General features: G+C 42.8%; 1 protein-coding gene across 1 annotated transcript in view; it reads left to right on the forward strand.

Annotated features, from left to right (window-relative positions):
- tspoap1 (TSPO associated protein 1) overlaps positions 1-14925 on the forward strand; it is a 45278-nt gene that overhangs the window by 24755 nt on the left and 5598 nt on the right. Inside the window, 16 exon segments of the mRNA XM_089016585.1 lie at positions 707-887; positions 1940-2029; positions 2451-2600; positions 2603-2655; positions 3645-3751; positions 3871-3980; positions 4049-4918; positions 5758-5909; positions 6000-6473; positions 6568-6948; positions 7230-7385; positions 7618-8412; positions 9451-9541; positions 11433-11578; positions 11797-11965; positions 13561-13629. Coding sequence (XP_088872711.1) covers positions 707-887; positions 1940-2029; positions 2451-2600; positions 2603-2655; positions 3645-3751; positions 3871-3980; positions 4049-4918; positions 5758-5909; positions 6000-6473; positions 6568-6948; positions 7230-7385; positions 7618-8412; positions 9451-9541; positions 11433-11578; positions 11797-11965; positions 13561-13629 — 3994 coding nt within the window.

Consider the following 14925-nt stretch of genomic DNA (forward strand, 5'->3'; position numbering starts at 1 on the left):
GTGCTAAAACGGTGCATCTTCAAATGAGTTTGAGCATCTTAGTCTGCTTGTAAACTGATGTTTGTGTAGGTGTTGCCGACAGGAAACGTTCTATTTCATGCGAATTCAAGCAGGAAACACTCACCGCAAGACCAAACTTCACACCATACATAACGTCAGCAGTGCTTCAACTAACTTTGCGCGTGTGAGTTTGTGTGTGTGTGTGTGTGTGTGTGTGTGTGTGTGTGTGTGTGTGTGTGTGTGTGTGTGTGTGTGTGTGTGTGTGTGTGTGTGTGTGTGTGTGTGTGTGTGTGTGTGTGTGTGTGTGTGTGTGAGAGAGAGAGACGCAAATATTACACTGTAATAGAAAATAAAAACCTAAAAATCAAATCTTGACCATCAGTGAGACCGTAGAACAGATAAAAAACCTGCCTAGAACCCCACAAAACAATCTTTGTGGCTTTTGAGTATGATAATTGCAGTATTAAAATGTTGAGAATTTATATAAATACTGCAGTGAAGTATGGGGTGAAATTCAGGAACACTGTCACTCCTTTGTTGAACTCGACCGACGATTGCCCCCTGACATTAGTTCCACTGTTTTCAGTTCACTTTATTTGCAACTGGGGAATAAACAAATTGTTTGCGGCTGTGTGACTCACAGATTTACAAACCTCCTTGTCACAGACATAATGATCCAAACAATATTCTTGATTCTTTGGCTCAGTCAAAGGTGCGAGATCTGGAGGAGAAATGTCGCAGCCAGAGTGAACAGTTTGGCTTGTTGTCCCGAGAGTTGGAGAAGTTTCGACTGCAGGCCACGAAGGAAAACCATGACGGCGCCGGCCTTGTGAACCATCCCGGTTTCTCGCTTCTGACGAATGGATTGAGCCTGTCTTCAGAGCGAGGTAAATCACACATCCATAGGCAAAAAGTCACCTAAATGGAAGTAATGTTTTTTTTATTTTAATTGAAGTTGTATTCTTGAGTGTATTGGATAATAAAAAGAGAACATCAAACGTTTTTTACAGGTCAGTTATACTCTTAACTCTTGCTGTCTTGCTTTCTTTCTTTCTTTCTTTCTTTCTTTCTTTCTTTCTTTCTTTCTTTCTTTCTTTCTTTCTTTCTTTCTTTCTTTCTTTCTTTCTTTCTTTCACGATTAAAATAAAAATCTGCCTTTCTTGGCATTTACAATGGACCTCATTTTCTACAACCTATAAAATGGGTACTTACCCAACTAATGTCATTAATGACGTCACTCTGTGCTTGAGCTTCATTAGCTGGGTACTTTTATGGTTCGATATCGCGTTCTGACTTACTGAGCAATGCTTTTGCGGATGGTAGACAAAAGCAACAATGGAAGTAAAGGAAATTGCCATGATAATGCTATGTATTTCTGAACTTGTTTGCCAGTGAACAACAAAAGCCACATCTATTAGTTGTCAATCATTTTTTTAATGAAATTATTGTTTAGTTTTTGAAATGATATGCCATTTATGCATTTTTCATTTGATGCGCCGCAAAATATGTTAATGTTTATTTAAATTGCAATGGGTTTGGTTGAACGCACATTTGAATCATGGGGGTGGATTCATGACCTCCACCAAGGTTTCAGTAGATCTACTCTCAACTGTATTTATCGAGCACTTTCAAATCGCTGCAAACAAAGCGCTGTGTATGGAGCCACTATCAAATATGCAAAAATAAAGCAATACATCAGTAACAAAGATGGTAGAAAGGCTACAGCGACATCTAATACAAATAGTATGTTCATACTGTATTTCAGGTATTTTCACCTCTACTTGTGTTCATTGTAAGACATGGGATCGAGCGTTTCTGGCATGCCTGATGCTAATCTAACACCATCTGGCTGACAAAAACGATCAATTTCTGGGCAAATCTGAGAATTGAACATATCTTGCCCATACATCAAACTTCTGACTTGTTCATGTGTTTTTAGACTGCACGGAAGGCTCATGGGATATGGAGTCTCTGAGCGAAATAGCCTTTTGGAGTCTCGAGGGAGGTGACACTCTCTCAGACGCTGAGGGTAATGATTTGATTGGTACTGTTTTTTTGCTAGTTTTTTTTCCTTTTCTCGCTCTTATTCATAATATATGGTGAAAAAAAGCATGGCATGTTCTTACCCGTCATCTCATCTCCACTCTACACCTTGCATGGAACTCTCCTCGAGAGCTGAGGTGAAAACTGTCTGTGGAATCACTTAAGCCCCTTAGCAATGCCGGTGTGACACATGCTACCACAAGGTAATGTGACCTTTGACTACAGACAGATGGAGGCAGGATTTTTCTCCACTGTTTAATCAGTCAGGTTTAACCTTGAGCATGTTAACCACTGACCTCACCCACCGAGCCACTCATGGATCCAACAGAGCTACCCCCCTGTGAGAGTTATGTGGTAAAGTGGATTGTGTATTACCGCTGTCCTCTGTCTTCCTCTCACTCTGTTAGATGTGGCTGCTGCACTACGCATGGGCACCACCCCACATGCTGCTGGGCTGTCCAGGGTGGAGCGCTCGCCAGGCGCCAAGCATCGGGAACTTCCCACGATCAGTGTCAGCAAGTCAACCTCGTCTTCCAGCAAGTCTGAGACGACAAACCTCACCCCAAATCGGAGACTCACCTTAGTCCGCACAAATCAAGCCCAACGCACGAGGTATCAGAAGACTGGTATACAATTGTCAACTTAAGACGAGCATATGCATTTGAGAACTGGGGTTTAAAAAGTGTGTTATATTAGGGTTATTTAGTAACGTTTCCTATCATGTATCATGCGGAGACATTCTAGCTGAATATACTGTACAGTATACAAGGTTTTTCATTCATGAAACTGTTTAATGCTCTTGGCTTCTTGTGCTTACTGTGTATTGTGTGGCAGACAGGTTAGGTCAAAGGTCTTATCATCCAGTCTACAGGGCTCCATTCAATTCAATAAAGGTCATGTTTGGTAAAATAATCCACCTGCCACTGTATTATGTGGATCAAATGGTAGGAGTTGTAAAATGGTGTACAGTGAAGCTAAAAATATCATCCCCGGCTGCATAATGTGTTTTCTGATGAATGGAAATCGCCCATGTGGGTATTTTACAGACACTTTATAAGTTTACGTAAATGACAATGACAAGATTTTTCATTTCAACTCATTCACTGCCAGACGATGTGAAAAACTATGTCCACTCCAGTGCCAGGGTTTTTGTCATTTTCATTCAAATTGCTGGACCCACAGAACATTGACTTTTAGGACTACATAAACATTCAATGCATCATAAGAAACCTTGGAATCTGTTGTTTCATCAAAAAAAATGAATTAATTCCCAAGTTATATGGGTCTGGATTTACAAAAGGGAAATGCTGCTCCCCCGTGGAAGGGAAAAATATTGCCAGAGTTCTGATCAGCGCTTTATTGGCACCCTTCCGCAAGAAAAAGCCAAACCTAGACAAATTCAAGAAAGGCACTCCACGTCATGCTTTTCAATTCCCAAATAAATTTGGGAATGGCAGTGAATGAATTAAGAAGAAAAATTGTTGATGTCACTTTATTCTTGCTTGAAAAGTTAATGGCATGACACTGTATTTATCAGAATGTGCCAACGCTGTATTTTGTCATAGAACTCTGCAGCCTCACGCCTTGTTTGTGATTCTCAGGTTGACACAGCCAGTGAGGTCGACGAGCTGGAGGTCGACATGGCGCCCGCACCTTACATCGCCTGCAGAGTAGCATCAAAGCTGCAAGTTTTTATTGCACGATACAGGTTTGTACATTTATGAAAGTGTATTTTATATATTTTTTTAAATATAAAAATTGATTCGTGATATAAGAATATAAGTGACTTGTCATAGTCTAACGTATTGGTGAATGCGTGTGAAACAGCTATAATCCTTATGATGGCCCCAATGATAATCCTGAAATGGAGCTCCCGCTCACTGCTGGAGAGTACATCTATGTGTACGGAGGCATGGATGATGATGGCTTCTATGAAGGTAAGCCTTAATAATACTTGCGCCCTGTATGATTTCATCTTTCCGTCGCTTCATTGTGATCATTTTAGGCGAGTTGGTCGATGGAAGAAGAGGGCTGGTTCCCTCGAATTTTGTGGAACGTGTATCGGACGACGACGTCATGGGTACTCATCCACCAGAGACGAGTGATGTAACTCACAACTCTTTGCTAGACAGCAGTTTGCACAGTGCCAGCCACCAGCATCACCTCCACACAAGTGTCCGCGCCTCAGATAGAACGGAGGCCCCTTCTCTCTGCGGCCCCGCCTCAGCCTTTTCCAATTCGGCCTTGGCTGTTTCAGCCCCAATCACCAATGGCCTGGATGTGGATTTGGAGGAGGTGGGCGTGGACACTGTGCCTTACCCACGTAAGCTCACCCTCATCAAGCAGCTTGCCAAAAGCATCATTATCAGCTGGGACCCTCCCTTGGTGCCAGCTGGGTGGGGCAACGTGTGGAGTTATAACGTGTATGTGGACCAGGAGCTCCGACTCAATGTGCCCTTCGGTGCTCAGACCAAGGCCGTGCTAGAGAGACTGGACGTCAATCTCAAGGCCTACCGTGTATCTGTGCAAAGCTTGACAGAAAAAGGACTCTCGGACCTGCTGCGTTGCAGTATGCTCATCGGTCGGGACGTTTGTGTGGCCCCTACGCAGCTGCGGGTGGACAGGGTCACCGCCACCTCTGCCAACCTGTCCTGGCTCCCCACCAACAGCAACTACGTGCACATTGTGTCCTTGAATGAGCAAGAGCGTGAGCTGGTGAAGGCTGGAACCTACTCGCTGTGCCTCAATAACCTCTTACCTAGCCTGCAGTACACAGTCAAAGTGGAGGCGCGGCCGCACCGCACGCCTTGGGAGTTACCTGTGGAGCGACGTGAGCGCAGAAGCGCGAGCATCAACTTCAGTACACAAATGGCAGGTCAGGATTTTATCGTGTTAATTTATGAGGGTCATATGTCTTTTAGTCATCTGTGAGTTTTGAATATTTTCCCATTCAAGTGAAAAATTGACTTAATTTTCAATACAGTCAAGTGTGCGCCATAACTTAACTTTGCGTATGTGTGGGCATTTCCTCCCCTCTTAAATTTAATTTGTTGATAGCAGAAGATTATAGTAGTACTTAGTGCATTAGTCGGTTTAAAAAAAAAAAAATGTGTGGTTTTTTTTGTTTTTTTTATAGTACAGTCAAACCTCTGTTTTCAAGCGTCCAGGTTCACGACAATTTGGTTTTCGACCAAAAATATAGTTTTCTATGACTTGGTTTCCAACCAAAAATTGGTTCTCGACCAAACTGAGCGCATCTGAATGGACCACTCGACTTCCCTCCACTTCCTGATACGGCACTTCCTTGTGTCTCATTATCCTCGTGTAGCGTTCCGTTATGAGCAGGCGTGTTTGTGTTTTTCAATCATGATTAAAAAAGCAAACATTAATTATAATGGGAAATGTTTCGTATTCGACCGAATCGGTTTTCAAACAGATTTCTGGAACAGATTATGGTAAAAAACTGAGGTTTGACTCTATGGATACGTATTTGGAATATTTGGCACAGTGAGTAGTGTCACCTCTAAATTCAGTTCACTAAATGATCACCTCGAATTTCCTTAAGTTTCATGCCCACAGTCTGGGAACGCAGGTACATCATGGTCGTTTCATTTCTGAATATCCCTTTTAGCATTGTAGTTGGAATTGCCCTTTTCATCAGCTCATTAAAACAAATGTTATGTAGCTTTTACTTAATGCTGTGATTTTCTGTAGGGCCTCCTGATGCTCCATTGGATGTACAGTTGGAACATGGTCCTTCACCAGGTATTGCCCTTATAAGCTGGCTGCCAGTCACTATCGATTGTGCAGGAACCTCCAATGGAGTCCGTGTCACCGGATACACCATATATGCAGATAAGAAAAAGGTCTGACCCTCAATTGAAATGTCTTTCAAACACATAGTTGGGATTAGTCGATGATGTCCTCATTCTAATGGGATTCTTCTCCAATCTAAGGTGCTGGAGGTGTCTTCCCCAACAGCCGGCAGTGCTCTGCTGGGGCCTTCCCAGATCCAATCCCTACAAGCAGCTCAGGAACTCACTGTTCGCACCATGTCTGCACACGGGGAGTCTTGCGACTCTTTTCCAGTCAATGTGCCCTCCAAGTTACCTGCTATAATGGCCGGGCCGGTTGCAACCACTCCGGTAGTGCCACCCCTCGCCTGCAACCCTGTGGGACCCACAAACCTGGCCTCGTTGCTTTCTTTGGGAAACTCTACTGCCAAAGCCTCCACGCCCCCTTGCCCGTCACCTCCAGACGCACAAATTTCTAGCCTCACGGTGGAAGCTGCTGCCAACTGTCCTCATGTCCCACCCTCCAAGATCTTGGTCTCATCAGCCTCATTTGTAAAGGCCTGGGCCGAACTCGCATCTGTTCCCGTCGCTGTATGTGAGGCCACGTTACCCGTTACGTCAATCATCACCCCAATGGTAATACTTGCTCAACGATCCTGCAATTAACGAGAGTCAAAACTTGTCTTTGAGTTAAATATATCCAATTGCTCTTGTCTTGTTATTTCACCAGATTAATGTGACATCCCCCACAACGTCTGCTCCTGAAGCACCTACTGTCGTAGCAGCCACACAAACAGCAGAGGCGGTACCAACGACCATGACTGATCAACGCAGAGATGCCGATAGCCCTGGAACTATTCGTCCTTTTCCATCCATTACAGAGTTCATTGAAGATCCCTGTGCCAAACTTGTAACGCCGGAACGTATCCCCACACCGCCCAAAGCCCCGATCACAGATCTCCTTAACCCCTTGGACACATTAATCCTCCGACCCCCGAGCACTTCATCACTGGACTCCGAGGTAGAAGAGGAAGAAGAGAACAAACGTTTAGTGTCAGTTGAGGAGTTCTTGAGACAAGACCAGGACCCAATATACACAAAGGAGCAAAAGGTCAGTTCTAAAATGTTGGCATCCTCGTCCTCTTTGCAAACGTCATTAAAAATGAAATGTAGGACTGACATAAAAGCAAGTCTTTTTTTCGACATAATGTCTGTAACTTCTGAATTTTTAAGAAAAGCAGATACAAAATACGTACTCTGAATGGTATGATTTCATTTTGAATGGTACATTTAAAAAAAAGAAAACAATTCAGCCAAAATTTGATTTCTGACTTCTGAGGTACAATTAAGTAAATACCAATTGCCAACAAACTGTTTTTTTCTCATCTGAAGAGCTATGACACAGCGTTGGTTGAGCCCCCAGGTGACTACCTTGCTGACAGCATCCACTCAGACTTGTCTGACATTCTAGAAGAGGAGGAGGAAGAACTTCACTCTGACCATCTCGTGGAAGCGCCTAACAGGGGTTACACAGTTGCAGCTGGCAGGGTATGTCGGAATATGTAAAACTTATGCTATTTATAGTTTGTTTTTGTCGAAGTTGTGCATTGCAAAAGTCTCATTATTATTTCTGTTGCGCCCATGATTGCTTGTTTCATCTCTTCCTTTTGGATGAATTTATCTGACAGTCTTCTTGCCTCCTCTCTTTTTTTTTTAATAACTACCCGCTCAACATGGATATGCCCATTCTTGCTGGTCCCTTTCATGGATATGGTCATAGGTAACAAAATCAGAGCCTTCAGACAGTGATGAAGATGTTCTTGAGAGGATCCTCAAGTTACCCTTTCAGCCATACCGCAGCAAGCAGCTGTTTAGTATTCCTGAAATGACCGAGGAGGACGATGGTGCTCGGAAAGAGCCTCGTCACATCCAGATTCACCAGAGGCCCAGCCGCCTTCACCCCAGAAGCACGGAACGCCTTCATCATGCTCCCGAGTGTCACCACCATCCGCATGTTCCGCCTCAGCACCACCATTTCAACATGGATCCCAGATCCCTCACCAAAGAGCCTTTAATGAGGCAAGGACCCTTACAAGTAAAGCCCAAGCTGCAGCACAGAGTCCACTACTCAGATGCCGTTGACGTTGTCAGTTATTGTGGAGAAAAAGACGGGAATTTGTGCGGAGGTCCAGCCAACAGGCGGGTTCCTGTCCGCTGTCCTCCCCATTCAGCCCCCAACAAAGACAGAGTACTACTCAGAGGGTTAGGGGATCGCCTTAGAAGGGAGGCCATGCTCAGGAGTCAGAAGGCTGCAGCGGCAGCAGCTAAACCGGGCCATGGTCCCACCCCGCCAAGACCCTACCCAGTCAGCAAAACAATGCGTACTGTGATACCACCGATTAGCCGTGGGATGGAGATAGATGTGGACTACGGGACGGAAGATAATGAGGAGCCAGATGCATGCCCTACAGGGGAGGTAGTGCGAGAACAGATGAGGTCAGAGTGGTGGATCGAAGGCGCTGAAATGGAGCGCAGAGGGTCTTACTACCGCCAAGGAAGAAAGCCGGAGTCCCTGGTAAAGATTCGTCTTTAGCATCGCCCCAGCACCCATCTTTCCTGTGAATCCTTTCTCGGTCTTATCCCTTAACCGTGCTATTACCCCTTAGACATGAGTCCCCTATTCAATCCCCAGTCACTATTCCCTTTGACTCTCTGCTTCAAAGTTGGATTTTCGGCTGTCTTTCGTTAAAGGTTCCGATACAGAGTTAGTTTGACCTCTGTGAAACAACCACTTCTCACTATGTAGCTCATCTGTAAGGATTTGGGTTTTTAACAAGAAGGTTACAGTTGGATTTATGCTATGCACAAAATAAATGAGCAAAAAACAGTGACTACAAGTAGATGTCGGAGAGGTGTGAAGTCTGCTCCTTGATGACCATCCCCACCATTTCCTCATGAGTTGTAGCCATGTTTTCCCTTTCACTCTCTCTGCGTATTCCTGCATGTGTGATCTTTAAAACCGTACAGCAGAATGTAACTTAAACGCCCCTGAAATGATGATAATCAGTCAAATAAATTGCAATTGAATCAGTATCAGTGGAAATTGAGGACCTTCTATGCTTCCTTTCAGAATCAGAATAATCTTTATTGCCAAGTATGTAGAACTCACAAGAAAGTTGTCTCCGGAAGAACACGCTGCACTAGTATCATAAGAAAAACCGAGGCACTATACAGTTCTATTTGGGTTACTGTTTAGTGAGTTAATGGCTTGGGGGAAGAAGCTGTTTAAATCTCTGCTGGATTTGGTGTGCATGGATCAGTAGCGCCTGCCTGAGGGTAGTAGCTGGAAAAGGTGGTGGGCAGGGTGCGGAGGGTCCAGTAGGACTTTCCGTGCCCTTGTTTGGATTCTTGCAGTGTGCAAGTCCTCGAGAGGGGCAATTGTTGCTTTCCAATATGTATTCATATGCACCGATGTCGCCGCATTCAAATAATGTGTTTGCTGGAAGGAATGCAGATTTTCCCATGTGAATTCTCCTCGTTGTCACTGTAAAAGCCAATGACCGTGTTCTGTGTGCAATGTTTTACTTATTCACGTTATTTTTCCCACATATAGGATCCCCCAGAATCTGCAGCATGTCCAACATGGGGGCCAGACTCCGAGCTATCTTCTAAATCAATTGGTTTGCATGGCAGGCAGGTCAAAGGTCAGATATTGTTTTGTTTTTCTGCTTCCTCGAAATTCATGTTTACAAGCAAGGTGATGCAAGGAAAAAGTTGCAACACCCGTGTCTACACTAGGCCACTAAACTGGGAACCAGATTAATTTAAAGTGGATTGTCATGACAGGAGGAAGTGAAAACCTCAAAATAGCGACAGTGATTAGCTGACAAAATGAGGGATGCCCCCACTTTTTCTTGTATCTCCCTTTTTTCTACTCTCTGCTTTGCGTCATGATGAAGAAAACTTCATCATGACGCAGACTGAAGTCCACTTTTTGTAGATCTGAATAGTCCAATGCTCTGCACCTGCAGTTAAGCACATGCCACCCATTGACATGCTCTGTATCTATTACTAATCCGCGAAGATGTGAAACTGCAAGTTCCCTGTACATGATTCTTGCCACGTGAGTCTCCATAATGAGATCGAGAACAGCTCGCTTCAGAGCTCGCTTAAGTCCCACTACAGCTCTTCAAATTTGTTTCACTTTGTCAAATAGGATAGACATGGGCAATATTTCTTGGGTCACACCAGCATTAGGCTTCACTTTTGCAATGTTGTACAAAGTGCTTTTTTTGTTTGTTTGTTTTTTTTTTTTTTTTTTTAAGCGCCACATCACTGGTGCCCTTTGGGAGTCTGTTGCAAGTGTGCCGTTCTTTGATATCAATCAGATTGTGTCAGGCACCGTTTCCTTTTCTTGCTGATGGCGCAGATCCGGTGCAAGTGTGCGTTTGTCAAACAGCAAGCGCAGCTTAGGATCAATTGTTTAGCTTGATTACCTCCTGGGTTAAGTGTGTACTGTCATGGGGGAGGGGGTAATTTGGATTGGATTGGATTGGATTGGATATGCCTTTATTAGTCTCACAGTGGAGAAATTTACATTTCACAGCAGCAAAGTGATGAAAGGAATGAAAGTAGAAAAACAAAATACTAATAATAATTTGCGCAACCATTTGCAATGCTAGTGAATTTAAATAAATGATTAAAGGACAACCGACACCTTCGGACAAGTTGTGTCCATAATTTGTAAAATCACTTCAAATGACTTCCACTGAGTGCGTTTTACAAAGATTCCACCGCATATAGCTATATTTCTCGTTTTAAGACTCGCACTGAATATTGAGTTGATGTAAGTAATGTCACGGAAGGAACGCCCATGACCGAGAAAGCGACACACAATTCATTTTGGGTACTTTTCTTTTGTCTGAAAACGCCATGTTGATCACGAAATTAGAAGGAAAACTACATAAATAACGCAATGGTGAATCGTGTGTCGCAGCCAATTGCGGTAACACGCATAAAGAAGGTGTAAGTTTACACAAATTCCGAGCAGACAAATCAGCCCATTTCCAACGGAGCTTGGGCGCCATCTTGTGCATTTTCTGGGACGCTACGTTGAAGTCCTGACGGCTCGAATTGATAAAAGAAGGACTTCTTTAATCTATTGTAAACATTTATGCTTTCCCCTTCAGAACTATTTGAATCATATTGATAACTGGATGAGTAACAATAAAGCATCTTCTCAGAATCTGAACTCTCTGAAGCCATTGTTTTGATTCTGGAGCAAGGCAAGTGGGTGACCAATAGTGACGTCACGAACAAGGGGGCGGGACTTTCTGAATCTGCCCAGTTCCAAGCTCATTTTGTGACAGTTTTGTTTTGGGACACCTTAAGTTATTTTTATTGGTGTTTTGCATTTGACCTGCATGTTTTGGGTATTTTAGATGCTATTAAACGTTTTTCTGATGTCAGTTACGAAACAAAAAATTGGTGTTGGTTGTCCTTTAAATTCATGCCTTCTAGCAACAAAACAAAACCAAAGACATGTGGCTTCTTTTCTTTAGTATTTCTTTATTTGTTTCCAACATCCAATTGCAGGCTGTTTTGAATCAACAAAGACAAAAGGAGACAACGGTGAATTCCGCATCTTCGTGGCCCTCTTCCCTTATGAACCGGCCACCATGTCACCCAACCCGGACGCCGCTGAGGAGGAACTGCCCTTTCGAGAAGGACAGATTATCACAGTACGCAACCCCCTCACTTCACCCCTTGCACGATCTGGTGCACTCAGTACAGAATAGGCTAAAATGAATACAAAGACAGTGTTAGTATTTCTGCTAAGATTCTCTTCAATCCAATGTTTATACGCATCCGGTGAAGACGAACCGATCAGTGACGTCATGTCAGATGTCACGTCATGCATGTGTGAAGCGTGAATGAAGAGTGTTTTTTTTCTGACTAGGTTTACGGCGATAAAGACTCAGACGGGTTCTACAGAGGGGAGTCTGCCGGTCGTTTGGGCTATGTGCCTTGCAACATGGTGTCTGAGATCCAGGTGGAGGATGAAGAAACCCGGCAGCAGCTTCTGCAGCAGGGCTTCTTAACAACTCCGGCATCCATTGAGAAGATAGGTATGTTGAATCTTGTTTTTTTTTAATTAATTTATTTATTCTTGAATTTTGGATTATCTTTTTTTGTGTCGCTACGCAAATAATCACCACTGTTCATGTTTCAGCGGTGAAGAGAAATGGCTACATAAATCTAATTCTGCTTTGCAATCATCGTGGGCATGATGCAAGAACCACCCTATATTTCCATCCCCTTTTGCACCATAGTGGAGAGAGCAGTGTTGCTTAGAAGCAAACAGCTCAGCCAAAGATCAAATCTATAAACTAAACTGCAAACTCACCAAAGTGTGTACAAAGTGAGCAGACTGAATTTCAGTAATCTTGATTTTGTGCCTGCAGACGTACTGATATCATAAAGTGACATCTCTCTCAGTCGTAGAACTGTTGCTCTATATGGGCAATTGAATTTACTATCTTCTACTTTGAGAGGAAACCACTTTTTCCAAGCTAAGTTATGGCCATCTAAGAGTAAGTATCTTTTGCACCTCAACCTCAGGTTCTCCCAAAGAAAGCATCAAATGCTCCCAAGAAGCTGAAACCGATTTTAGGATCATCTGATGAATACAGACAAAAGATCGAAATAGATCGAAGATCGAATAGTTTGTCAATCGCCATAAAAAGCATTTTGAGATGACAAAGCGGTGCACAGCAGAATATGGCGTAAAAAGCACCACTGTACTTCCCGGTTTTACTGTCCTCTATCAATCCTCTACAAATACGAATATTTATCACAATTATAACTTCAACGTTGATGTTGATGAGTTGTACTGTGTGTTCCGACTTGCTTATAAATTCTGATGTTGATGTCTCCACATGTTCCAAAGCAAAAAAAAAAAACAAGCAAACAAACAAACAGACAGAGAGAAATACATAGATAACTAGATGGATGGATAGATGGATGTAAATAAGTGCATAAGTAAGTCAATAACATTCAGTCCTTTTCTTTAAATCCTGGATCACTAATATGGAAACTCAATTCAAGAATAAAGACATCAGACACAGACACCCAGCTAAATGTGGATTGTTGACTTATTACTAAATCCAGTTAATTCCTAGACGAGAAGATAATGGATATATTTGGTCCTTCAGGACTGTTATGGTTTTCGTGCATAAAAAAATATACGGCAATTGAACAGATGAATGATTGACAGTTGCGATTCAAATGTCTAAATTAAAATACAATAAAGGGCTCATGGTAGTCTGCATGACAAACCTACATGAGGCCCGTTTTTCTGATTAATCAAAAGGAAGAAGCCTCACTCATCTTTAATGTCAGTATGCTACGGTGTTGTCATAACCACCAACACATATGTGGGTGGGGCCGGGGCTAATTTTCATGCAGCGTATGCCTTGCAAATTCAAGCTGACGCTTTGCTTCTTTTTCCCCCGATTTGGAGCTAGTGCAGTGTATAGAGTAAACATTTCTACATTCAACATTTTCACTTGCACTTGCCGCTCGCTGTTACATCTGTTGCTTGCTGCTTTTTTATTGTCTCTTTGTTTGGTCTGTCCCTCTCATGCCCCAACCCCTGTCCAGCTGTTTCAGTCTGATTTTTGGTGTCACATATTTTGGTTTTCTATTCTGAAATCCCATGAAGGCACTTGCACACACGCACAGCTTCCAAGTCGCCCTGTTCCACCGCCCAAACCGAGACGATCCAAGAAAGGTGTGTCTCGCTCCCACTGCCCTCCTTTTTGGGTCTTCTCTGGTTTGTTTCCTTTTTTTTTTGTCTGTTTCGCTTGAAGCCGTTTGATTTTTCACCTCATTAAGTACATTTCGTACAGTGACTAGAGGGGATTAAAAAAGTCAGACAGTTAGCCTACTCTAATGTTCTACGTCTAAATCTTTTTGTTGTTGTTGTAGTACAATGCAAGCTCCGAAGTGGAATATTTTGTGAGCTCACCAATCTGGGATTTGACCAAATAATACAATACAATATCAGATATTGTTATCGATACAGTGCTTATATTTGGATGTATTATGTAGCATATGTCACAAAGCGCTTTAGGGAAAAATCAACATAAAATAAAAAAAACGTACGGGAGGGCAACATAAAACATGGCCAGCCATACAGCTGTAACAACTACTGTATTTTCCGTTGTGTAAGGTGCACCGGAGTATAAGCCGCACCCCCAATGAATAGTGTATTTTCAAACTTTTTCCATATACAGTATAAGGCACACCTGGCTATAATGCGCACCTTGAATTAATGAAAAACGTTTTCCAAATATAATATATTGATATATAGCGGTTTTCCAACTATAAGGCACACCACATAATAAGGTGCTACAGTAGAGGCTGAGGTGACGCATTAATTCTTCTACAACAACACAAAGTGACAAAAGAAAACACAAAAACAACAAAAAACGCAAGGCTTGTGAGAACACTTGCTGACTGCTGCCTACCTGGGCGCCATCTTGGACTTCAAAGCCAGATTTAGATTCCATTTTAAAAAGCACCACCGACTGGCACTGAAGATGACAAGCACCGTAACCTGATAACGCGATAAGCTGTCCGCTGTAGTAACCAAAGTCCCTTAAAGGACAACCGACATCACTTTTTTGTTTCCTAACTAACACGCGGTATGATATTTTTATTCAAATGCAAAACACCAATAATAATGAATTAAAGTGTCCAATATCTGCAAAAAATTGAGCTGCGAATTGGGCATTTTCAGAAAGTCCCACCCCCATTTCGTGATGTCATGCCAAGACGTCTTGCATTGCTGGAGAATCAGAACAATGGCTTCAGAGTCAGAGAATATGCTTTCTTGTTACACATCCGGTTATGAATATGATTCAAATAGTTCTGAAGAGGAAAGCATATATGTTTGCAATCGATTAAATAATTTATTCCGTGCCATTTTGAGGCAACATTGGGGGGAAATGTATCACCCAAAAAGAGGCAGAAAATGGCGTCCTAGTGCCTGTGAGGAATTAATCAGACCGTTTCCACAGGCTGA

The sequence above is a fragment of the Hippocampus bargibanti genome, linkage group LG16 (assembly GCF_051943395.1).
Source record: "Hippocampus bargibanti isolate YZ-2025 linkage group LG16, ASM5194339v1, whole genome shotgun sequence".
Classification (NCBI taxonomy): Eukaryota; Metazoa; Chordata; class Actinopteri; order Syngnathiformes; family Syngnathidae; genus Hippocampus; species Hippocampus bargibanti.